Raw genomic sequence first — 26699 nt, forward strand, 5'->3', positions numbered from 1 at the left:
TCTGTGGCAGAATTTGGGCATAGAAATCACATGAAAAAACGTCGTCAAGACGTTATTCCACTTTCGTTAGTTCTCGCTTCCCACTATCCGCTGTGCTGTTTGGGTTAGAGTGGTGATATGTCTTATTCATTACCCATTACACTTGTGAACATAGTAAGGTATGGGATAGGAAGGAAATATGCCATAGATCATGGCACTGATCTATCTGAATCTCAAACACATATATATATACATGCCATGTCGACATTTTCATTCAACTGCAAAATGGCAAATAATGTAACGATTCCATATCAAAACTGTATCTCTGACAATTTCCCCAACCGCTGGCAGCAGAATACAGGGGTAAACCCCGTGGCTTGAGAGCAAATGCTTTGTGTTATGTGAGGTAACAACCATCGCTTGGAGCACATAACAAATTACAGACTGATAAACCGCATCTGATGAAGAGAAGTGAACAAGAGAATTTGACACGGGTGAGAGAAACTCCTAAAATGGAGAAACCTGAGAAACGAGCTGTGATTAAATATCAAAGGAAATACACGACGACGTGAAAAGCACGCTTCCTCCACATGAGTCGCAGGATGGGTTCCCAGAACGTTGAAGACAGATCAGACGCTGACCCAGCGGAACATATACACTGACATTTATAACACACACACACACACACACACACACACACACACAAACGCACGCACGCACGCACGCACGCACGCACGCACGCACGCTCACTCACTCACTCAGACTCACTCTCACACACATATACACTCACACATACACACACACTCACACACACACTCACACATACACACACACGCACACACACTAAAAAAGAACAAACGAAAAACTGCAAAGTGACGATGTGATTTAGGACAATGGGCACGCGTTACAAAGGGCCTTGGCTGCAGATTGGAATGACCTCCCCATGCCCCCTCCTTTCCTGACCTTGCACCTCTGACTTCTATCTGTCCCCTAAACCCTCATCACACTAGCGACGATGTGATATTCTTATATATTGTAGTTGAAGGTGATTGTATGACATTTAAGTGTGACAAAAAGTCCAAACGATAATTTTTGTATGTCCCTCTGGAGTGAGAGCCTTGTGTATGTCCCTGTGTAGTGAGATCCTTATGTATGTTCCTGTGGAATGAGATCCTTTTGTATGTCCCTGTGGAGTGAGATCCTTTTGTATGTCCCTGTGGAGTGAGATCCTTTTCTATGTCCCTGTGGAGTGAGATCTTTGTTTATGTACCTGTGGAGCCAGGTCCTAGTTTATGTTGTTACGTGTCGATTCCCAAATTGTCGACACGGCTTGATGATGCTTCAATTGTGCAAGTGCTGTAGAAAGCTCGACTCGCTCTAAAACGACCTTTCCAGAAATTGTAAGGTATCGGCTCATTCGTAAATGCATCAAATATGCTATATCCAGTCACAGCACGTTGCTATCACATACATCGTGGTTGCAGTAAGGACATTCTGTTTTTCCAATTTCCACCTTTCCTACAGTTAACATATGTCGTAGAAATTAAATTAAGGTATCGTCGTGTTGTAAGAATGCATTTTAAATTTCACATGTAGAATACGTACGTTACCATAAATAATGACGGTATGTTTGATACGCAATAATAGCAATAACAAGGGGTAGTCATTAGATTCAACAGATTATTTAGCAATACCAAAGTCAAAAGTGACATAAACATTTCAAAACACACGTCATCAATCGCAAATCCCTATCTGTGCATCTTTGTGCATATAGTATTTAAATGAGGGGCAAAAAGGCTGCAGCCTGTACTGGTCAGAGATGAGTAACGGTTCTATTTGTCAGGGTGGGGACGTTCTTTTGGCGTTCCAAAGACGAAATATTGTCAAACTACGGTGTGGTTGAACGTGATTTTGTGGTTTCGTGACCAAAATGGGCCCATGGAGTTTTATTTATTCACTTCGATGGTTCATCCCATTGATAAAACTTACGCCGGTGCCATAGGTAACGACTTCATTCTAAAGGAAGATATACCCCACAATACAGGGTCAGAAAATCACAGCATATGTTCTGAGGAGAAATATTTGGATCGACAAGTGAATCAAGATCTATATGATAGCAATGTCGACATTGTACAGTTATTGTCATGTGTGTCAATCAAAAGTCGATCTGACTATCGACAGGATACAGTTTTTGCCATGTGTGTCAATCACACATAGATCTGACTATTGCCATGTGTGTCAATCACACATCGATCTGACTATTGCCATGTGTGTCGTACTGTTGCCAGTTGTACTGTTAAGTAATCAGGTACATTGTTCTTGAAATCAAGTTCAGACGGACAACAACATAAAAACTCAAATACCAATCAAAAACTTTGGTCAAAGGGAGAAAGAAGAAAGTGGTTAAAAATTGAAAGGTATACCGTGAAGTACCTTGCATTTTTAAATCTGATTATTTCCGTTGTAAAAGAATAAACAAGAATTAGCATCTTGTTTCCTTCACTGCACATGAGATCAAAGACTCGATGAAAATCCTCACACGTATTTTACGCGCTGGTTTCCTTAAGGATGCGCTTTGATCCTGAAGTTCATATTGTATTCAATTATGTAATGCCATCTAAGTTATGGTCTAAAAGACATCAGCCAATGTCTGTAAAAGATTGATATTGCGATTCATCTCAAAAGAATTTCCGGCTCAGTTTGATGTATTCCTCAAATCATCGAACACTCTTTGTAACTTTGTCATTTGTGTAGCTTCTATCAGTAAAATTTGTCGACAATTTCTACATAGTATGTTGCACACATATAGTTGCACACATATTCATAGTTCTGTGTTTAAGAACCATGACAGATCCCTGTTGACGAAGGGAGGCGGGATGCCCTATTGGTTTCACAAATAGGTGTCATGTAAAGCCTATGCATATACTTAGTGTCCATCGCCATTATATGGCTCTAATAGAACTCACTCACACATTTACTCTGTGGCAGAATTTGGGCATAGAAATCACATGAAAAAACGTCGTCAAGACGTTATTCCACTTTCGTTAGTTCTCGCTTCCCACTATCCGCTGTGCTGTTTGGGTTAGAGTGGTGATATGTCTTATTCATTACCCATTACACTTGTGAACATAGTAAGGTATGGGATAGGAAGGAAATATGCCATAGATCATGGCACTGATCTATCTGAATCTCAAACACATATATATATACATGCCATGTCGACATTTTCATTCAACTGCAAAATGGCAAATAATGTAACGATTCCATATCAAAACTGTATCTCTGACAATTTCCCCAACCGCTGGCAGCAGAATACAGGGGTAAACCCCGTGGCTTGAGAGCAAATGCTTTGTGTTATGTGAGGTAACAACCATCGCTTGGAGCACATAACAAATTACAGACTGATAAACCGCATCTGATGAAGAGAAGTGAACAAGAGAATTTGACACGGGTGAGAGAAACTCCTAAAATGGAGAAACCTGAGAAACGAGCTGTGATTAAATATCAAAGGAAATACACGACGACGTGAAAAGCACGCTTCCTCCACATGAGTCGCAGGATGGGTTCCCAGAACGTTGAAGACAGATCAGACGCTGACCCAGCGGAACATATACACTGACATTTATAACACACACACACACACACACACACACACACACACACACACACACAAACGCACGCACGCACGCACGCACGCACGCTCACTCACTCACTCAGACTCACTCTCACACACATATACACTCACACATACACACACACTCACACACACACTCACACATACACACACACGCACACACACTAAAAAAGAACAAACGAAAAACTGCAAAGTGACGATGTGATTTAGGACAATGGGCACGCGTTACAAAGGGCCTTGGCTGCAGATTGGAATGACCTCCCCATGCCCCCTCCTTTCCTGACCTTGCACCTCTGACTTCTATCTGTCCCCTAAACCCTCATCACACTAGCGACGATGTGATATTCTTATATATTGTAGTTGAAGGTGATTGTATGACATTTAAGTGTGACAAAAAGTCCAAACGATAATTTTTGTATGTCCCTCTGGAGTGAGAGCCTTGTGTATGTCCCTGTGTAGTGAGATCCTTATGTATGTTCCTGTGGAATGAGATCCTTTTGTATGTCCCTGTGGAGTGAGATCCTTTTGTATGTCCCTGTGGAGTGAGATCCTTTTCTATGTCCCTGTGGAGTGAGATCTTTGTTTATGTACCTGTGGAGCCAGGTCCTAGTTTATGTTGTTACGTGTCGATTCCCAAATTGTCGACACGGCTTGATGATGCTTCAATTGTGCAAGTGCTGTAGAAAGCTCGACTCGCTCTAAAACGACCTTTCCAGAAATTGTAAGGTATCGGCTCATTCGTAAATGCATCAAATATGCTATATCCAGTCACAGCACGTTGCTATCACATACATCGTGGTTGCAGTAAGGACATTCTGTTTTTCCAATTTCCACCTTTCCTACAGTTAACATATGTCGTAGAAATTAAATTAAGGTATCGTCGTGTTGTAAGAATGCATTTTAAATTTCACATGTAGAATACGTACGTTACCATAAATAATGACGGTATGTTTGATACGCAATAATAGCAATAACAAGGGGTAGTCATTAGATTCAACAGATTATTTAGCAATACCAAAGTCAAAAGTGACATAAACATTTCAAAACACACGTCATCAATCGCAAATCCCTATCTGTGCATCTTTGTGCATATAGTATTTAAATGAGGGGCAAAAAGGCTGCAGCCTGTACTGGTCAGAGATGAGTAACGGTTCTATTTGTCAGGGTGGGGACGTTCTTTTGGCGTTCCAAAGACGAAATATTGTCAAACTACGGTGTGGTTGAACGTGATTTTGTGGTTTCGTGACCAAAATGGGCCCATGGAGTTTTATTTATTCACTTCGATGGTTCATCCCATTGATAAAACTTACGCCGGTGCCATAGGTAACGACTTCATTCTAAAGGAAGATATACCCCACAATACAGGGTCAGAAAATCACAGCATATGTTCTGAGGAGAAATATTTGGATCGACAAGTGAATCAAGATCTATATGATAGCAAATACTGAAATGTTTCCACTTATAACCTGATGGTTTGAGTGTAATGTCTTTATACATTGTTACATTGTACAACCTCAATCAAACATCCAATGGTCTCAGGTGGTTTGTTATTGTCAATCCGCCTTGAACGTCTTTGTTGAGTTTAACTTATGTTAACTATGATGCTACAAAACCGTACAGGCACATAATCTGTTTAGGGTTCAGGTACAACGTGTTTGACCTTGTGTGCGATAAATGTTGATTGTAGTGTAAAATATGCAGTCATTATATGGAATTCATATGAACCTCCACTACAGATATCCGTTACAGATTAATATGTTGGCGGTACTGTAAAGTTGGTCTTTTACCCCCACGGGTCTTCAGCTTTCCATAACTACAGCGAGGCTGATAATCATCGACACACATAGCCACGACAGGACAAGATTAACAGCGGTCGATAAATGAGACCACGACTATAACGCTGACATGGCCACACTGACAGTGGACGACACACATGGCAATAGTCAGATCGATGTGTGATTGACACACATGGCAATAGTCAGATCTATGTGTGATTGACACACATGGCAAAAACTGTATCCTGTCGATAGTCAGATCGACTTTTGATTGACACACATGACAATAACTGTACAATGTCGACAGTCAGGTCGATGTGTGATTGACACATATGACAATAACTGTACAGTGTCGACAGTCAGGTCGATGTCTGATTGACACATATGACATTAATTGTACAGTGTCGTCAGTGGGATCGATGCGTGATTGATACATATGACATTAATTGTACAGTGTCGTCAGTGGGATCGATGCGTGATTGACACACAAGGCAATAATTGTACAATGTCGACAGTCAGATAGATGTGTGATTGACTCACATGGCAATAACTGTACAGTGTCGACAGTCAGATCGATGTGTGATTGACACGCATGGCAATAAATGTACAGTGTCGACAGTCAGATCGATGTGTGATTGACATACATGGCAATAGGTGTACAGTGTCGACACACATGACAATGTCAATGACGAGTCTGACATAACAGGGTGGTCATTCAGGATTTTCATCCCATGTCAGGTTACCGCAGGAGGAGAGTACGAAATGACACACGAACGCGGATATCATACTGACAAACGAAGGATCATATCAGGGCGATTTCAAGATGCAATATGCGATCAATGGATGGCAGCAGTCTTTAGGGATGCAACTGAGATGAAGTCGACAATACTTTTCTTGTTCAGGTTCAGGTCCATCACATGCGTTTACACATCAGGAGACATACGTTTGTCTGACGTGTGTTAGTGTACACACACATACATGTAGATTTGTGGCATTGAATAATGCCTCTTAAAATTATATGTGTCCCTTTCTGATGACATTGATCATAGAATATGAATTAAATCAAATCTTTCACACGTTACTTGTAGAAATGGGGAGGTGAGGTGCAACAGGGTTTAACGTAGTGTTCACGTGTTTGTGTGTGATATCATGCCGCAGTATAAGATGGGCCCCCACAGAGACACAGTCCATTGAGCCCGAACCGACCAGTCCTTGTTTTGGTACAAGCAAATGTTTCGTGCAGTGTGAGTAAATGATTTCAACCACAATGTGAAGTGGTTGAAGATATGTACTTCGGGTAGAATTCGTCAACAACGTGTTTCAGAGAAGGATATATATCAGGTTTCTGGGTCAAATTATATTGTTAGTTATAAATATAGCAGTTTAGAAAGCGATGAACTTACACCAATAAGGTTATGATCTAGTGTGACCTCCAAAATGTGCAATAAAGTCATGACAATTCACACAGTTTTCCCACAAGAACCCCCCACCCCACCCCAAGTGCATTGTGTAACAGAACTGTTTCATTAAGACATGTACGACACGCGCAACATTCTCGTAAAATTATGATAAGGTTTTGACCATATAACGATTGGGTAATTTGACCATTTCATTTTCAGACACTATGATTAAACACGTAAAAGGAATCTGTATAATGCAAACGTACATGTGTTGCTACCTTATTTATATGAGATAATAGACAGTCTCCAAAAGACGTTCCTTTGGTCAATTGGACGTTGTCGTTATATTTCGTGATTACATACACTGACCATGTTCGTTTATCTTCCCAAATACACGGGTGCTGAAATAAATGGCGGCACTGGGCGGAGCTATTAATTTATTCATTGTGCCGAACGACCTACCCACACGCACCGACGTCCTCCCATCACATGTACCCATGTTATCAACGTCTGAAATGAGTGATCAGAAATGCTAATCAAAACGCCATCAGTGACGTGGTTCTTCAGCGGGGAGTGGGGAAGAGAGAAGGCTTTCACTAATGGGGCTCAATTGATATGAGCTTAGTATTTAAGAATCAATATAGAGCCAGTAAATCCTTGTTTCATCTGTCAACTGTGCGCGAGCAAGGAAACCAATATCGTTAACACTGGTGCAAGTTCCTGCAGTCTGGCCCATGGTATCAGTAAGTTGATTTTTGTCAGATTCCTTCTCATAGGAGCTTCATCGCTTTCAGCTATTTGTTCTACTATCGCGTGTTCAAGTGTTTCCTAAACGCATTTGTCTTCAGATGAATTGAAATTCAGTTTACTTAACATCCATAAGCGTAGACTGTTTTGCACACCTTTTTATTCATCTATGGTAATTATTGTGAGCACTATTTGTTTTGCTACCTGTTACCGCCGATTTCATTGTAACTCGTTGTATTGGCAATCTTTATAACCGGCTTCGGGTGGTGAAAAAGGTCATAACTATCAATCTACATTATCACGTCTTTCTTTTATGAGATATCATTCACATGTCGTTGTTGGAATAACACAAACCCAGAAGGCAAACCTCATATTCAATTAATTTGATTAAGTAGTGAAATACCATACCACTTCTGTATTTTCTATCCATTTCCTTAAAGATAAGACCAAGTAACGTAACCGTGATTTCCAAGAGCCAGATTTGCATGCCCACTACTTCAGGTGAATACTAGACGAAAACAAACTGAACCCTCGCGTTGAGTGGTCATTGACGTTTAGCTTAATTCGCAATCCCTAAATTCTACATATTCCACTTTAAGAAAATCCAAAATCCAACATTATCTGAACTGAATATATGAGTTCCTTAGAAACTGAAAATGAAAAGTAACTGAAATCATGTTCTTATTCATAATAAACACAAAATTCAAATGTTTGCTCTTTTCTCTTTTTTGAATTTATGCGCCATGGTGCTCAATTCAGTTGAATGTGGACCTAATGGTTTTCTAAAATATTCTATTCAATTTTCAAATACAGATTTTCCCGGACAGAATGTCGCTCGGTAGAATGTGAATATACTTGTACTGATATTTTCCGGCATACGTCTCCAATATTTGCGCCAAAGACGTTAAACGGAGAAGAAAATTAACGCCTTATGATTATGAAGTTTTCACATGTCGACATTCCCGCTAATAGATGTCAACAAGGAAAACTGAGTGAGTGAATGGTCTTTTACGGCACAGGAGACAATAGTCAAGCTATAGTGAGGCGGCCTGTGAAAATAGAGTACAGGCACATTGAGTACAGACACACTGAGTACAGACATAAAGAGTACGGACACACAGTACAGACACACTGAGTACAGACACATTGAGTACAGACACATTCAGTACAGACACATTCAGTACAGATACATAGAGTACACTCACACTGAGTACAGGCACATAGAGTACAGACACACAAAGTAAAAACACATAGGGACCAAACACACTGAGTACAGACACACTGAGTACAGATACATAGAGTGAAGACATGCTGAGAACAGACACACTGAGTACAGATACATAGAGTACACTCACACTGAGTACAGGCACATAGAGTACAGACACACAAAGTAAAAACACATAGGGACCAAACACACTGAGTACAGACACACTGAGTACAGATACATAGAGTGAAGACATACTGAGTACAGGCACATAGAGTACAGACATTTTGTGTACAGACACTCTGAGTACAGACACATACCGAACAGTCACATTAGGTACAGGCACATAGATTATATACATTTTGAGTACAGACACACGGAGTAGGGGCAGATAAAGTCCAGAAATACAATACAGACTCAAAGAGTACAGACACACTGAGTACAGACACACAGAGTACAGACACACTGAGTACAGACACATAGAGTGCGGACACACACTACAGACACATAGAGTACACATACACTAAGTACAGACATACATCGTACAGACACAGAGTGCAGACACACTGAGTACAGACATATAGAGTACGGACACGCAGTAGAGACACACTGCGTACAGACACATAGAGTACAGACACACAGAGCACAGACATACAGAGTACAGACACAAAGTACAGACACACAGAGTACAGACACATATAGTACAGATACACAGAGCACAGACACAAAGAGTACAGACACATTGAGAACAGACACACAGAGAATAGACACATGTAGTACAGACACACTGAATATAGAAAAACAGAGTACAGACACATAAAGTAAAGACACACAGAGCACAGACACACTGAATACAGACACACAGAGTACAGACACATAAAGTACAGACAAACACAGAACAGACACAAAGAGTACAGACATATTGAGTACAGACACATAGAGTACAGACACAGAGTACAGACACACATCGTACAGATATTTATATAGTACAGACACACAGAGAAGAGACACAAAGAGTACAGACACATTGAGTACAGACACACCGAGTACAGACAAACAGAGTACAGGCACACTGACTATAGACACACTGACTACACACACATGGACTACAGACACACTGAGTACACGCACCTAGAGTTCAGACACACTGAATGCAGACACACTGAGTACAGACACAGAGTACAGACACACATAGTACAGACACAGAGTACAAACACAGATAGTACAGACACACAGAGTACAGTCACATACAGTACAGACACACAGAGTACAGTCACATACAGTACAGACACACAGAGTACAGACACATGGAGTACGGACATACAGAGAACAGACACACCGAGTACGGACAAACAGAGTGCAGACAAATTGACTACAGACACACTGAGTATAGACACTAAGAGCAGATACAGAGAGTTCAGACACACAGTGTAAAGACACGTGGACTACAGACACACTGAGTACAGACACACAGAGTACAGACACATAGAGTACAGACACACTGAGTACAGACACATAGAGTACAGACACATTGAGTACTGACACATAGAGTACGGACACACATCGTACAGACACAGAGTAGAGACACACTGAATACAGACACATAGCGAACGGAGTAAAGTTACATTGAGTACAGACACACTGAGCACAGACACATTGAGTACAAACACACAGAGTACAGACACATAAAGTACAGAAATACAGTGCAGACACACAGAGTACAGCCATGCTGAGTACAGCCACATTGAGTACAGGCACATTGAGTACAGACACACTGAGTATAGACACACAGAGTACAAACACACATAGTACAGACACATAGAGTACAGACACACTGAGTACAGACACATAGAGTACAGACACATTGAGTACAAGCACGTGCAGCACAAACCCACAGGGTACAGACACACTGAGTACAGTCACACTGAGTACAGACACATAGAGTACAGACACATTGAGTACAGACACATAGAGTACGGACACACACTACAGACACATAGAGTACAGACACAGAGAGTACAGACACACTGAGTACAAGCACGTGCAGCACAAACCCACAGGGTACACACAATGCAGACACATTGAGTACAGACACACTGAGTACAGACACATTGAGTACAAGCACGTGCAGCACAAACCCACAGAGTACAGACACACTGAGTACAGTCACACTGAGTACAGACACATAGAGTACAGACACATTGAGTACAGACACATAGAGTACGGACACACAATACAGACACATAGAGTACAGACACAGAGAGTACAGACACACTGAGTACAGACACATTGAGTACTGACATTTTGAGTACAGGCACATAGAGTACAGACACACTGAGTACAGACACACAGAGTACAGACACAGAGTACAGACATATTGAGTACAGGTATAGGTAGTTACAGCTGTTGAACTCACGTGTTCCCACCAGTGTGCTACTGAAACACCCTCCCACCAACGCGATGCGCTTTGAGCTTATATTGTTTTGACGGTGACACAACGGGGTACTGAACATTTTCATGCAGCTTCTAGGGGCGGTCGGGTAGCCTTGTGGTTAAAACATTCTCTCGTTACGCCGAAGACCCGGGTTCGATTCCCGACATGGGAACAATGTGTGAAGCCCATTTCTGGTGTCCCCCGCCGTGATATTGCTGGAATATTGCTAAAAGCGGCGTAAAACCATACTCACTCACTAATGCAGCTTCTTAGAGCGACATCTCGTTCCCTTCACCATCTAATATGTTATATATCCCCACGTAAAACCTCACAACTGAGTTCCTGAACGGAAACGTTCCCCAATGCTTTAAGTACATCTACATGCAGTTAATGAGACAGAATTAATTTCCAATTCGCACGAATTTGACAGATATGGATTACTATGAAAATACAACACATCAATATCCACATTCTCTTCAAATCATAAAATTATTTCCAGTACAGGGCAATAACTACTTATCAGTATTTACTTGCAATTTTTACAAAATGATGTATAAAAGATACACGATAGATTGCAGCTGCAATGAGCTGATTTCTTGCGCCACGATGTTTATAAGTTGTGCCCACGTAACAAGCGACATATCGTCCACAAGTGATCTAATGCCACCAAGCCATGTCACAATCTTTACTTCATTGTCTCCTTTTATGTGTAGTCATTTCACGCCCGGCATATGTAGTGCTGACTTCAACAGGAAGTTTCTTTCTGTGGAGTTTGAAAACAATGTCCCAATCTGCTCTATGGCTGCAAGCGTACACAACGTCTGGGGTTGAGGTTGACTTCGGCGAAGCCGTCTATCCATTTTACCCCACCGGTGTTTTATCGGGTTCAAATCCGATTATCTGGAGGGCCAGGGGAGAACATCAACGTTGTTGTGTAGACGGGCTCTTGTGATCCGTATTGTATGCGGTCGAGCGTTGTCCTGATGGAAAACACCGTTGCCGTTGGCTGCAATTGGAAGGACGTGTGGTAGGAGAATTTCGTTGATGTATCGATGAGCCGTAAGATTGCCCTGGATATGGACCAAACCTGTCCCGTCAAGATGAGACATATCCGTCCACATCATAACGCTACCCTCACCAAACCTGTGTGCAGTTTCCGGCCTAACGTTCTCTCCGACGTCTGTAGACCCGTGCTCTTCCATCCCCTCAACGGAGGGGAAATCTTGATTAATGAGCCAGAAATCTCTCCATCGCAGTTGAGGCCATGCCCTGTGTTGACGACACCAATGCAATCGTTGTTGACGATGTTGTCGACTCAATATGACGCGTCGGATTGGACGTCTTCCTCGTAGACCTGCTGCTCTTAAACGGTTTCGTACGGTCTGGCCGGAGATTCTGCGCAGTCCGGGTATTTGGGATGCGGCTGAGGTCGTCCTTTCACATAGGTGGCGCAGTCGGATGTAGCGATCATGGACGGGGTGGTTATTCCTGGACGTTCCGACCTTGGCCGATCACGTGTTGACCCATGCTGTTGAAACCGATCCAATAGCCTTGTGATGGTGCTGGGCGCTACATTGAAAACCCTGGCTACAGCTGATCGGGATTCACCTGCCTGCAAGCGGCCTATGACGTTGTTTCGTTGCACTTCTGTTAATCTTGGCACGTTGTTGAACTGTCACTGGTCGATTGACGCAGATACCAGGCAATCAAAAACCCTGCACTTTAATACCGTTCATAAAGCTGCTGCTGCACGGGCAATACGTGCAGTTCCTTGGCCCTTTTTTAATGCACTGGGTACGTGTTTCCCGACTAATGGTTTGCATGTCCTCCTTGTGATCATTTTGATCCGGGAAGTTTGTCACTGACACTATAACACATTAAACCTCTCTATTTTGCACCCCTTGGTCCGCTAATTTTGCTTTTATGGCCAAATATATCAACGTCAAGCAAATCACACACACATACACACACACACACACACACACACACACATTACACCAAACGCAATATCATTTTCTAATAAATCCTTTTAAAAGATGTTTTACGATGTCATTTTTGGTATTGTAATGCAATCATACCATGACTATTCTATCATTTGACACATTGCGGAATTCAGCATCATCACTTGTAGTTACAGTCGGATTTCTTTCAGCGGAGAGAGACCAGTAATGCTGATGAGCATTCTCTGTAAATAATGATGCTCGTGTTTATATTTGTACGACTGGTGGATTACCAGTTAGTGTTCTGTAGCAGGCTCCAAGCATTCAGACAGACCAGTGAAGTGTGATTATTGTATTGGTGATTGTACTATACTTACTGTATGGTACTACATGCTTAAATAACTGAATATGAACTTCATGTGGGATATGAACTTTAGGTGTTTAATGATGAAAAACATTGCACCGTCAGTCAAACCATTGTCCACTTCACGAGGTATATAACTTTCGGCGGAGACCAGTGAAGCCATACTGAATTGTTAGTTTCATTCTGCTGTACATGTCGTGAGCTGGCTTACGTTAGGAAGCACATTTGATGAGTCAGTGTTTGTGATTCATCTATTATCGTAGCTCAAGTTTACTACAATTACGTTCAGTCTAAAACCGAATACTTTTACAGCTGATCCGTCGCGTTGTGTCGTTTGATCAGACATAACTCGGAAAAGAAATATTTTGACAGACGATTGGTTGTACACATTTTACGTATAAACCATTTGAGTTAAGATGGATGAGTTATGGATGATTATACTTTGAAATGCACCATCATCATAACACATTCAGTCCATTATGTTTTCACATCAGAAATTTGTTTATCTATCTCATAGATAGCTGTTACTGTATTAAACTCACTCTCTTACAAATCAAAGATCAATCGTCTTGTTAGTTGATCCTGAACCAATAGAAATGCCTCTTTCGTCTGATAATCAAGCACATTTAATTCCTCCAATATCCAGGTTATCTTAAGTAAATCAGGAAACCCTTTTGGTCCATCGAACTTTCCATCTGAGTATTTAGGTGTAACCTTTCTTCATCCCTACAAGAGAGGATCACATATATGTCATCTTTCCCGAGCGCCGTGGAGTTACTCCCACGACCTATTCCAACAAAATTGTGATTAGGAAACCTTCTAATTCGTTCCTTGTTTGAATAACAGCTTGTGTGTTAACCCTTAAACCTTTAAGAAGTCGGGGTTTTTTCATTTAGATAAAATGTCTTAACACCAATTGAGTATAACGAGTATTTTTCACTTCTACAGAAACTATAAAAACTATATAACTATATGTAATAATATTTAGCTATATTGTGATAATTCTCCAGAGGTCTACTGACTTTGTTCTGCACACATTAGAACAAGTGTCTTAATATAATTTTGTTTTATCACGAGTCACCAGACCTTATAACGTATCATGTCCTCAAGATTTGTAGACATATTCATCAACTGGAATGGTGAATAAGACCATCCCTGATTGGGAAATCTGATAGTTTCAGTTTCCTGCAAATACTACATGAATAAAATGACTACCAATTGACATACGTCTTTAAAACACAATTCCACCACTGACTTGGACATGGAACTGTGAAAATTGTAACACAACAATGTGACCGCGCATTGATGACAATGCCCAAACCAGTCCTCAAAAGTAGATTTCACGGCATCATCTTCTGCAGAACATTGTCGAAAGTGATTATAGTCATAGTGATAACAGACGGGAGAGGCTGTAGGTGGACAATTTAATTGTTCAACACCACGTTCATGCCACGTGTTAACATCCCTCAGCTTTCCCTATTGCTTTCCTAAATTCAGTCATTATGTTGGCATAATGTACCAACAAAACTCAGAATAGTGTGTCATCAGTCCTCGTAGTTGAGGGTTGAGTCCGAAATTTCGTCTTTTGGTTTCTGTATCCGAGTGCCCAACCTACGTCTCATTGCCCAGTACCAATCATGACACATACTTTCTATCGCCCGAGCTGCAGAGTTGACAGAGCTGAGGAGAAATGTTCATGACGCCTTTGCAATACCACAACAGAAGCCTAAACTTCACAGGATAGTCCCACAAACTTAACTCGTCCATAATTCATTATCCTCTTTTCGACAGCAGCTATCATTTCTGGATTTGTCATCTAGGAGGGTCTTCTTGACCATAGATGATTTTCGAGGGAATCTCTAGCGTGTTTAAAGTATCCTGGCCTACCAGCTACAATCCTGTAATGAGGGGTCTTACTCTAAACACGTGTCAAATGATAATTTGAGAAAGACACATGTACTTGGGACAATCTATATGACAGCATTTAGCCTCGACTTAGACTAACATCTAGTCTCTGAAATGAACACATCTTACATAAAAAAAACCAGTTGTTCAGTTATCTTAATAAAAATATAATAAAAAGGAGCCCAGTGACTCTCTTCAGTTTCAGATACTGCAGTGATCTAGACTTGCCAAACATTATAGACTTGCATGGGCTGTATTTGATATATATTTGTATCAGGGTCTGTAAGACAGACTAGCCTCGATTATGCCTTGTGGAATTGTTTCACCTGTCAATGGATGCAACCTTGTTTGAAACAGTTGTTGTCAACGGTATCTGACGGGGCTCGATATGCTCTACATAAACTCACGGAAAACATATGTGATCGTTATTAATTCTTTTATTGATTCTAATGATCGAGGGGTTATCCATGTTTGAATATACACAAACGCAAAGTACCCATGGTAAGTCCCTGTCATCTTGTTGTTATCGGGGACCTCCCGCCAGGCTGACTCATGATCGGTAAACTTTAAATGCTGCAATATCGTGTTCTCAATTTTCACAAGAACGGATAAGTCGTTCACTGGACATACGGAAAGTTCTAATCATGTTTCATAGAGAAAATATGAGTGAAAAACTTCTAAAAAAATGGTAATCACAAACATACTTTGTTTCTGGGTAATCCTGTTATTAACGATAATCCTAGCGAAGTTGGCCGGCACAAATATCTGATGCTCCCTCCCCTAGCTAGTTTGTCACTCATACATTTATAAAAACAATTGATGCTTTGTAACAGAAAATTATTATGACAGAAGTGCAGAGGTAGAGATGTAGAACCATCACCCATTGACGGCAAAGTGATCGCTTGAAAATGCACGATAAACAAAATCCCTGCTTTTCGCAAACGTTTAAGAGTAGAGTGGACAAAGTGTCATATTGTCAGCTAGATGCTTTCGTTGGCATCATCACATATTCACTGACGCATCTATGACAGTAGTCGTATCAGGAAACGTGGTCATGAACGCTACCAGCGGTGTAACTGAGCACTACATGATCCTCATGGTGGTGCCTCAGCGAGTGTGGGCTGTCAAAAACAACGGCAGAAGGTGTTATAGGATTGTTGCCGTGATGGGGAGGAGGGGATGTGTGGTGTTGTTGCCGTGATGGGGAGGAGGGGTTGAGTGGTGTTGTTGCCCTGATGGGGAGGAGGGGATGTGTGGTGTTGTTGCCGTGATGGGGAGGAGGGTATGAGTGGTGTTGTTGCCCTGATGGGAGGAGGGGATGTGTGGTGTTGTCGCCCTGATGGGGAGGAGGGGATGTGTGGTGTTGTCGCCCTGATGGGGAGGAGGGGATGTGTGGTGTTGTTGCCCTGATGGGGAGGAGGGGATGTGTGGTGTTGTCGCCCTGATGGGGAGGAGGGGATGTGTGGTGTTGTTGCCCTGATGGGGAGGAGGGGATGTGTGGTGTTGTTGCCCTGATGGGGAGGAGGGGTTGAGTGGTGTTGTTGCCGTAATTGGGAGGAGGGGATGAGTGGTGTTGTTGCCCTGATGGGGAGGGGGGTATGTGTGGTGTTGTAGAGTTGTTACCGTGATCGGGAGGAGGGGATGGGTGGTATTGTAGGGTTGTTACCGTGATCGGGAGGAGGGGATGTGCGGTATTGTAGGGTTGTTGCTGTGAGGGGGGGGAGGGGATGGGTGGTGCTGGAGGGTTGTTGCCGTGATGGGGATGAGGGGATGAGGGGTGTTGTAGGGTTGTTGCCGTGATGGAGAGGAGGGGATGAGTGGTGTTGGAGTCTTGATGCTGTGATGGGCGGAGGGGATGAGTGGTGTTGGAGTCTTGTTGCTGTGATGGGCGGAGGGGATGAGTGGTGTTGGAGTCTTGATGCTGTGATGGGCGGAGGGGATGAGTGGTGTTGGAGTCTTGATGCTGTGATGGGCGGAGGGGATGAGTGGTGTTGGAGTCTTGTTGCTGTGATGGGGAGGAGGGGAGGAGGGGTGTTGTAGGGTTGTTGCTGTGATGGGCGGAGGGGATGAGTGGTGTTGGAGTCTTGTTGCTGTGATGGGGAGTAGGGGAGGAGGGGTGTTGGAGGGTTGTTGCTGTGATGGGCGGAGGGAATGAGTGGTGTTGGTGTCTTCTTGCCGTGATGGGCGGAGGGGAGGAGTGGTGTTGGAGTCTTCTTGCCGTGATGGGGAGGAGGGGATGAGTGGAGCTGGAGGGTTGTTGCTGTGATGGTGAGGAGGGGATGAGTGGTGTTGGAGTCTTGTTGCTGTGATGGGGCGGAGGGGATGAGTGGTGCTGGCGGGTTGTTGTTGTGATGGGGCGGAGGGGATGAGTGGTGCTGGCGGGTTGTTGCTGTGATGGGGCGGAGGGGAGGAGTGGTGCTGGCGGGTTGTTGCCGGGATGGGGCGGAGGGGATGAGTGGTGTTGGCGGGTTCTTGCTGTGATGTGGCGGAGGGGATGAGTGGTGCTGGCGGGTTGTTTCTGTGATGGGGCGGAGGGGATGAGTGGCGCTGGAGTGATGTTGCCGTGATGTCGCGAAGGGGATGAGTCATTCCGACCTTACGTCACAATAAGAGTCGAATGACGTCAACAATACCGTCCCGTTGATGCCCTGGGGGCGTTGCAAAGCGCCAAATGCTTGCAAGCGATGTACAGCGACTCGCCTTACAACTTTTCGCTAACTTTCAGCCGCTTGCAAGCGCAACAATCACTGGCTGCGGTCGCTTCGTTCTCAATCCAAAATGGGGGCTGAGTTTGACATCGGAACAAGAAATTCTTGACTGGATCAACTGGAAAATTGGCTAAAGCAGCTAACATGTCACCATCCACAGTCTGCTCCACGTCTACAAAGTCGTCATAAATGCATCGGCTTGTCATCGGGCCTTTTCTGTTACGTTCTTCATTAGAGCAGGACAACCAAGCAGACCCCGAGGTCAGCGATTAACTTGCTTACTCAAAGCGATTCTTGGTTTGCAACACGCCCTACGTGTACGTGATGTGATGTTTTTCACGAGTGCACACACGATTTTTATGAACACGGTTTTTCTAACCCTTTGGTTAGAATTATAGTTAGATTTACGCTAACGCTTTAATATTAGGCCTTACAAGAATCTTACGGTCATATCGTTATAACATATGTGATTCTATTAATACTCGCAGAGGTGGAATACATATCACAACTAAATGCAGGGGCATGAACTCGTGCATAAAAAAAATGTTTGAACAGTTATAGGAGTGAAGTATATTTGCTGAGAAATAAGGTTCGGGGTAAAGATGATGTATATCTTTAGCAAACAGTGTAAAAGTCAAAGAGAAAGTCAAAGATGATTATAATTCAAACACACATATTAATATGAATACAAATGTTTACTTATAAAAATAGAGCTTAATATTTAACAATTCATTTCATCGAAATAAAAGCGACGAAACGCTTTCAATAATTCATAGCTAAGTGTACGATTCCGACTATTGTCAAGAGCATGTGTTTGCGAATTACTATCAAACAGTGATTATACCGGGTGTTCGCGTAGGGTGAGTGTAACCTGCCCCTCCGCTGGTTTCCGCAATAAACATACGTTGTGTGTTGAGAAATAGCATGTTTGGCGTAAAAATATATTAGTGTAAATATATTATAAATTATTAAATCTGATGTATAGGAGGAACCGTCGGAACAGCGAAGAGCTCTAAAAACAGATAGATTACGTTCTGAGATCAGAATAGTATGGCCCCGACATTAATTTCGCTTCCACATCACCGTCAGGCGACAAGACTCACAGTATACTGTTCACAGATCAGTCCAGTTTTCATCTGGACGGCTCTAATTGTCGTGCAAGGGTCTGACGGCGTTTAGTAGAAGGTTTTCGCAACGCTTGTTTTACTCAACGTCGTCAGTTTGTGGTGGAAGTGTAATTGTATGCGGTTGCATCACAACTCACAGGAGAAACAGCTCATCATCGTAAATGGCAATTTGAGTTGCACATGCTACCGGGACAACATCATGTTCAATAATGTGTTGAAAAGAAGGGACGTAACGTCACGTTGCAGGAGTAAAATGCTGCGAACAAGTCTTAAGGCCGACTGTTTGTCCAGACCTCTCCTCCATAGAACAAGTCAGGGATGAGATAGAAGGATGCCTACGACACTACCTAAAAGCAGTCTGCAACACCAGCGCAGCTGGGCCAGTTGCCATTTGGAACAACAATGCGCCGCTACCTCGCCTGTAGCAACGTAAATGCTTGTCACACCCGATAATGACCTTAGTTAAGTTAGTATCTCTGTCTCCTGTTACCAAGTAAGGGTTCTGGCAATGATAAAACATTGATCAGACGAATGACTAAATATACAGAACCAAATTAAAAACTTCACAATCCTAAAATTTTAACATTTTGACCAGTTATCATTGTGGGCCCTTATTGTGTATTTCAACAGTTATTGCCACGTATTGTCTTCAGATAACGACCGTTTTTGTGCAGGTGAATAGATCAAAATCATGTGCACAGCACTATAGTGGCAAAAGTGTTTTTTCACGTGCAACTGGTCACGTGGTCATAATACCGCACGTGTTTTCAGCCATACTTGTTAGCAGTCATTAACAAAAAAAAGAAAAACACAAGAAAACAAAAGTCTTTACGGCCATTTGTCATGTGAACGTGCCATCGGCATGTTGCAGACGGAAACGTCCGTAGCTGAAGTCGCAAGGACGATGGGTTGTAGTCGACGGACTATTTATGATTTACAGACGCGTCTACAGCAAACGGGTACCACCGCTGATCGCCCTCGGCCAGGTCGACCACGTGTGACGTCACATGCAGATGATCGTCAGATTGTCTTACGTCACCTCCGTAACCGATTTTTGACGGCGACATCAACCAGAAATGAACTGTTTAGGGGATTTGGTGATGGTAGTGCGAGGGTGTGGAGGAGCCGTCATGAACGTTACGCCCAGTGTTGTGTACAGGAAGTTGACAGATTTCGGGCCGGAAGTGTCATGGTGTGGGGCAATTCTGTGGCAATGCACGTTCCAGGCTTCTTGTCATCCGTGGCAACCTCAACGCTGCTGCTTACCGCGACCAGTTACTGGCACCAGAACTTCTGCCTTTTATGGCAGCGCATAGACCTGGTTTGATCTTCCAACACGACAATGCCAGGCCCTACACAGCAATTTTGACAAGGAATTTCCTTCAGAATGCGGGAGTCAACGTCATGGACTGGCCGTAAAGGTCTCCCGACCTCAATCCCATCGAACACGTCTGGGATGCTCTTGGCAGAAGTCTGCGCACTCTCCAGAACCAACCACAGAATTTGCAAGATCTTGCCACCATTTTGCAGCAACAATGGCGACGTCTTCCCAATCATGTGTTCACAAGCATCACAAGGTCCATGCGGAGGCGTTGTGTGGCATTTGTCAACGCACATGGTGGCCATACACGCTACTGAACTTGGGTGCCATCAGATTCTCGTGCTTGGGACTTATGATTTAAACTGTTGATGTTATTACCAAATACCGTAGGTGCTTGGAACAAATTATGGTTACCACCGTTAATAAAAAATCCTTCTTTGGACATTAATGATTAAAAATTACCTTCTCTGATACATTTGTCCGTTGTATATCAAATATGGGGTTTACTTTTAAAAATTGTGAACTTTTTAATTTGACTCAGTATAAGTTGTTGAACACTTACACCACATTTCACGTGACATAGTTACTTTTTACCGTTAGTATATCATACGGACCTCGGCGTCTATCTTTCAGGAGTGACCTATACGACGATATTCCACTTCTGTCTTGTCTGCTGCTTGCAACAGCGCATCACCTTGGCGATGTTTCCCGCGGAGAGTAAAACGTCCGGGTCGTAGGTTCACCAGGCTTTGTCTACTCCCGTTCTTAAAGTAGCAACATTTCCCAGTTCATTTGACGTGTTGTCAATTCGCTTCAGATTCGTCTGATACATGGAATCTTGATAATTGTATATTAAGGTATGGTCCTCTGCATTACGATGGTTTGTGCCAGGACGATGCTCACGGACAACGTTAGATGATTGTAGGTTTTAGCAGTTACATGATCATTAAAGATTGATATGACCTGTCCCTTGCAAGCCATTGATTTCTTCACCTTCTGCTTCCCACTCAATGAAGAACAATGTTATTACATCGACTAAAACTTTCCAGTTTGTCCATTTCGTCAATGATGTGAGAAAGGTGTGGAGCTTTCAACTTTATCATACTGAACAAAATTTATTTTCTCGATTGAGTGTGGCGATTGATGTATAAAGGTGTATAGCAGAAGCAAAGGTACAAATCAGCAGTCTAAAGAGAACACGAGTCCCTCATACGAATGGCTTAACTCACTGTCTCTGTGCAACTTTACTTTCCGGGTTCCTGTGGGTAAACAAGCCGATTGGGGATCAATACAATCGATGTTATCTTTTAGTCACGGGTAATGGTAACTAGTTAACTATTAACGTCGGTAGCGTAGGTTATATATATAATAAATCGGCGTGTATTTTTTAAACATATCTCCTCGACATAAATGTTGATACCACAGACAGGGCAGCAAACTCAAAAACATACCCTGTGGTGCTGTATGCCACAAAACCACACGAGTTGAACACTTCACACGCGTACAGAAACAAAAGATTGAACATTGATCAGAGAGTTATAATATCTGAATAATATTTGAATATGATGAACATTGTCCAAACATTTAATGTCTATATTGGAGAGCTACAAGACGATGAAGCGCTGATACATCGCGATGTGCATGCTACAACAGTGTGTAGCATCTCAGTAGACGTCTGTTTCAGTATTGGGAGTTAGCCAATCGTAGCTAATCATATTATCCGCCTTACCACTTAAGAGCTTAAGTTACAGCGAGAAAGGAACTCACATAATCTCTTTAAAAGGACAATAACAATGTCTAATAAGTGTGTGTCTAATTACATGTAGTTACAGAGAATGTGTCTTAACTTGGCCATAAACCACAAGTCGCCGCAGGTGCTGCCTTACATTATTGAATATAGAGTCTATTGGGCTTCGTGGCGTCAGATATTTGGAAGAAGGCAATATTTAACACCATTCGTTAACTTCAGTAATTACCATACCTTTTCTTATTGTGAACAAAAGTCTCGGTGTTGATCATCGGGGAAAGTTTAGCAGAATCAGCAGGTGTTGTCTTTTTGTTTTGTCTCGTGTAAAGGGTTCTCAAATGTGACTTCCCCTTCGTGGCAGAATTTGATTAGCCCGGACATCGCTACATGTCTCAATTCAAGAAAGTTTCAGTTTGATGTTGGAAACAATAGGAATAAAGTTATAATAAGTCGACCTATATTGGGATGACTCTCACACCCTGTTGCCTCTGACATTTCTTCTGATTACATGGACAGTAATAGTGTGCTCTGTTCTGTATGATATCTTTTCAAGTATACTTCTTCACTGGTTCCATTTAAAGATTTAAAACATTTAATGACAAAATAAATGTCAGATGAAATGTTGTACCCTGAAGTTATCGTACAATTATCATTCGTTTTTTTATACAAATTATGACTGATTTCTGATTTCTGTTTTGTATTAATTTCATAAAATGAATAATGGTTCACTGGTTGCACTTAAACTGGTCTAATGACTACTTGGTGTTTCACTGTGTCTCATCTAGGCAATTCTGTCGCAGTCTCGACACTGACTGACATGTTTGTAATGTAGGTATGTTGTACCTGTCTATGTCACCCTCTGTTGTCACAATACTGGCAGACACGTTTGTAGTATTTTTGTAGTATTGTTGTGTTGTAACTGTCTGTTCACGAGTGTCCCGCGTGACACCTGAAGTCGCTTTAAGTGGACGTCTAGGTATTGGGGTTGGTGGGGGATGTCCAAAAATTACAGGGGTCCAAGTACGATGTATGGTATCCAAATTCTATGCCATGTCCATGGTTCTATGAATCGGGGTGTCCAATTAAAACGACACTTACCATAGCATAAACGCCCTAATTATACTCGCTTTCTTCTTACAATACCGAGATACCATACGCCACTGACTAAAAAACAAGTTTCTGTTAGAAGTTTATTCCCTGTTTTCACTATCAGACTGACAAAACATTGAACTTTTAACGTAATATATTAATCGCACATGAAATTTGCAATGCTTACGAACCGTTTGTGACGATAAAATTTCAGAATGCCATAGTCCGATAAACTGGTCGTAAAGCGTATGTGTTTTTGGATGATAAATGTCCTGTATCAGGAATAATCACTAATATATATTAAATCGCGAAGGCTTGCGTAATACAATGGATTCCTAATACATGACACTGACCATCAAGCAAACAAGCGTTATAACATAATATAGATAAACAGATATTAAACATGAACATATCTAACAATTTTATTGCATAAAATAAAAAATTCCAATTACGAAGTGACCTATGCTCATTCACGAAAACGCTATTCTATAGATTGCATAATTCTTCCTTCTTTGTACGTGCACATTTTAAGGTTATATTATGTCTCTCAATACTCGGGTTTAGGTAGAAGTGGGCCCAAACTAGTTTTGTTGGCTTAGGTGTTGGAGTACCGGGCGGCTTTGCATTGATATTATGAGCATTTTAAAACTTGCATGAAGGAATGTATATTCAATACTGTGGCCATCGGAATGCATATGTTACTTGAAATGTATATAATTAAATTTCCAATCCAGTAAGATCTGCACGACGCACAGCATGATACGAGCATTGCATATCAATCTTTCACGAGAGATACAATGAGTCCAAATTAAATTCACACCAATGGACTTGAGGTTTTACATCAAAGAGCCCCTTCATCATAGTAATCAGGCTTTAAGCGTATGTAATCAGCCATTTAAAACTATCACGTTTCAAAGTCGAGTCCTGAAAGGTAGAATGGCCGAAAAGTCATTGTACTCTTTGAAACTAAAGATCGCTGTTATCAGTTGCTTTTAGCGCTTTTCTGTCAGTTGGTAAAAAAAGATGAAAAGCCTGTGGCTAAGCTATTTCATACAAGACTATAGCGACCGCCAAACTTCCGATCATATCTTTCAAGTAAAGGAAAATGACAAAGATTATTCCTGAGAGCTTTAAGACAAAAAAACTTTCGTTCTCGCAATGGATGTTTATATGGTATTATACTATTGCCCTTAAGATAATTAAATACCTTTTGTTTGAGTCTTTATTTTTCTGTGTTTCAGACCAATAGCTATCGAAACAACCAACAGAAGGTTCAAAGAAGCAAACAAGAAAGTAAAATGGGTCTCAGTTTTATTTATTCTCTGATGGTCGGCGCGGCGGCATTATGCTTAGTGAACACAGTGGCGGGATATCCAATGTTGGATGCAAAGGTGTGTAATAAAGCATAAATTGCTCTCAGAGTTGGAGAGTCATCCAGACAACATATAAGTCAAGCTATTTTCGAATACTGATAACCCGGATGATCCATAAGGGAACCAAAGCCGCCTGCAACACACAATTCCTGTCAGGCCGATTTTGATAATATAGCTAGATTGCATTTCGCGGTTGACCAGGCTATGGAGGAAAGTAAATGACCGATATTGAAAATGGCAAGTAAGGATAATGGTCCCGTCTTAACCTGTCTAGCGTAACATAAATATATATGAAAGTATCGGTGAGTGGCTGATTAACTGGGAAAATCACAATACCCACTGATTGGTGCTTAATCATGTTTCGCAAACATAGTTTATGGGTCCATTTCAGTTACAAAAGCGCCTCTTGCATATCGCAAAATCATTATGTAATGTATTGTTGTTCTTTACAGGACAAGGAGTATTCTGCAGATTCAGAATCAGGCCTATCTGACAAAGAATCGTCAGATCAACTTGTCGCAAAACGAATATTCGATCCCATCGAGGCCGCAAGTAACTTTGGAAGTTTCGGAAAACGATACAACCCGTACCGTGTGTTGGGTTACAAAGGGCAGATGGACGCTCAAAAGGCCATAGATGGCGGAAACATCGCCGACCTACTCAAACAGGTGCTGGCAGTGGCAATGGTTCGTCAAGGCCAATACAAACGCGTACCAGAGGCGCAGAAGAGGCAGTTTGACCCCATAGGTTATGGCATGTTTGCTCGGTTTGGTTAGATGACGTGGACCTTATTGAGAAAGACTGTGCAGCAAGAAACATGGAATGGAGCAATTGAAAACTGTTTTCATTTTGTACCCCTTTCTGTAGATATCAGCTTTTCCTGCCAAAGTTTTACTGATGGCAATATGCAACAAAATACAGTGCATAAACTGTTATTATCAGCATCCTCACAAATATCGATAGTGACCACATTAAGTCTCCGTTTATTCAATATTGTAGTGGGGAAAAGAATAATGCTTTAGCACGATAACTGTTGGGTAAATTTTCTGATCAGTTGTGATTAATGAATACTTTATCGACCAAGCTGAATTAACTTGTTATACACTTTTAAGCATTCTCAAAGTGTTAAATAGTCGGCATGACTAAACTTAGAAAACTGGAGATCCACGCAGAATTGTTCGCAACAATAAAGCACTATTTTAGTAAGGTTTGATGCCCTCATATTATGTGTTCAAGGCTAAACCTGGAATCGACACACAACTCCGATTATTTGGAACACAGAGAGATCGCAAATTATGCAACCGACAGCGTCAAAGAAGATGGGATTGATATGGGAACCTGGTAATTTAAAACGCTGATTTCAAACATGGGTACAATATGTTAAGCATGTTGCAGGTCTAACACAAACAGTTACTTGAACAATCCTAACATTATGACCGGTCCGATAGATCATTAGACATTGGGCAGACGCATAAAAACAAAATATAATCATTAGTCACAAGATATAGCTGTGTAAGTGTTTCGCGTGGATATAAACCACATTTTCCGAAACGCATCGTCGACAGAGGAGGTGATCCAACGGCTTTCACAGTATTGTGTTCCTTGATCAGTCACCACGTACGATCTTTGCCCATATTGGTTATCCACAAATATTAGGCTGATAAGCCTTTACATACCTTCAACATCGTGCAAAGCCAGCTCACTCACCCTGAAACGCTTAAGTATTGTCGTTTTACTTTACAAAACAAAAATACGTCAGCATGAACTCTTCTTCTTTTGAATGAATAGATAAATTATGATCAAGCAGCTGAGTGTACGTAGTAGCTATTCCGCCATCTTTTTGCAGAGATCCTGAGTGATGACATAATGTGTTTCCCACTCTCATAATGCCTCAGCAAGAAAAAAACACTGATTATAACGGGGTGAAGGTTATAGATATAGAAGGAGAATAC

General features: G+C 41.9%; 1 protein-coding gene across 2 annotated transcripts in view; it reads left to right on the forward strand.

Annotated features, from left to right (window-relative positions):
* LOC139470881 (uncharacterized) overlaps positions 1 to 25953 on the forward strand; it is a 36026-nt gene extending 10073 nt beyond the window's left edge. Inside the window, exons 1-3 of one of the 2 annotated variants that reach the window (XM_071253202.1) lie at positions 7358 to 7531; positions 24616 to 24765; positions 25200 to 25953. In XM_071253202.1, coding sequence (XP_071109303.1) covers positions 7523 to 7531; positions 24616 to 24765; positions 25200 to 25523 — 483 coding nt within the window. In that variant the 5' untranslated portion in view covers positions 7358 to 7522 and the 3' untranslated portion in view covers positions 25524 to 25953. Of the gene's footprint in view, positions 1 to 7357; positions 7532 to 24615; positions 24766 to 25199 lie in introns of those variants that run through there. The other variant, XM_071253203.1, reaches the window with a different exon arrangement.
* The last annotated feature ends 746 nt before the right edge of the window (positions 25954 to 26699 follow it).

The sequence above is a fragment of the Haliotis cracherodii genome, unplaced genomic scaffold, assembly GCF_022045235.1.
Source record: "Haliotis cracherodii isolate W230 unplaced genomic scaffold, xgHalCrac1.p SCAF_21, whole genome shotgun sequence".
Lineage (NCBI taxonomy): Eukaryota > Metazoa > Mollusca > Gastropoda > Lepetellida > Haliotidae > Haliotis > Haliotis cracherodii.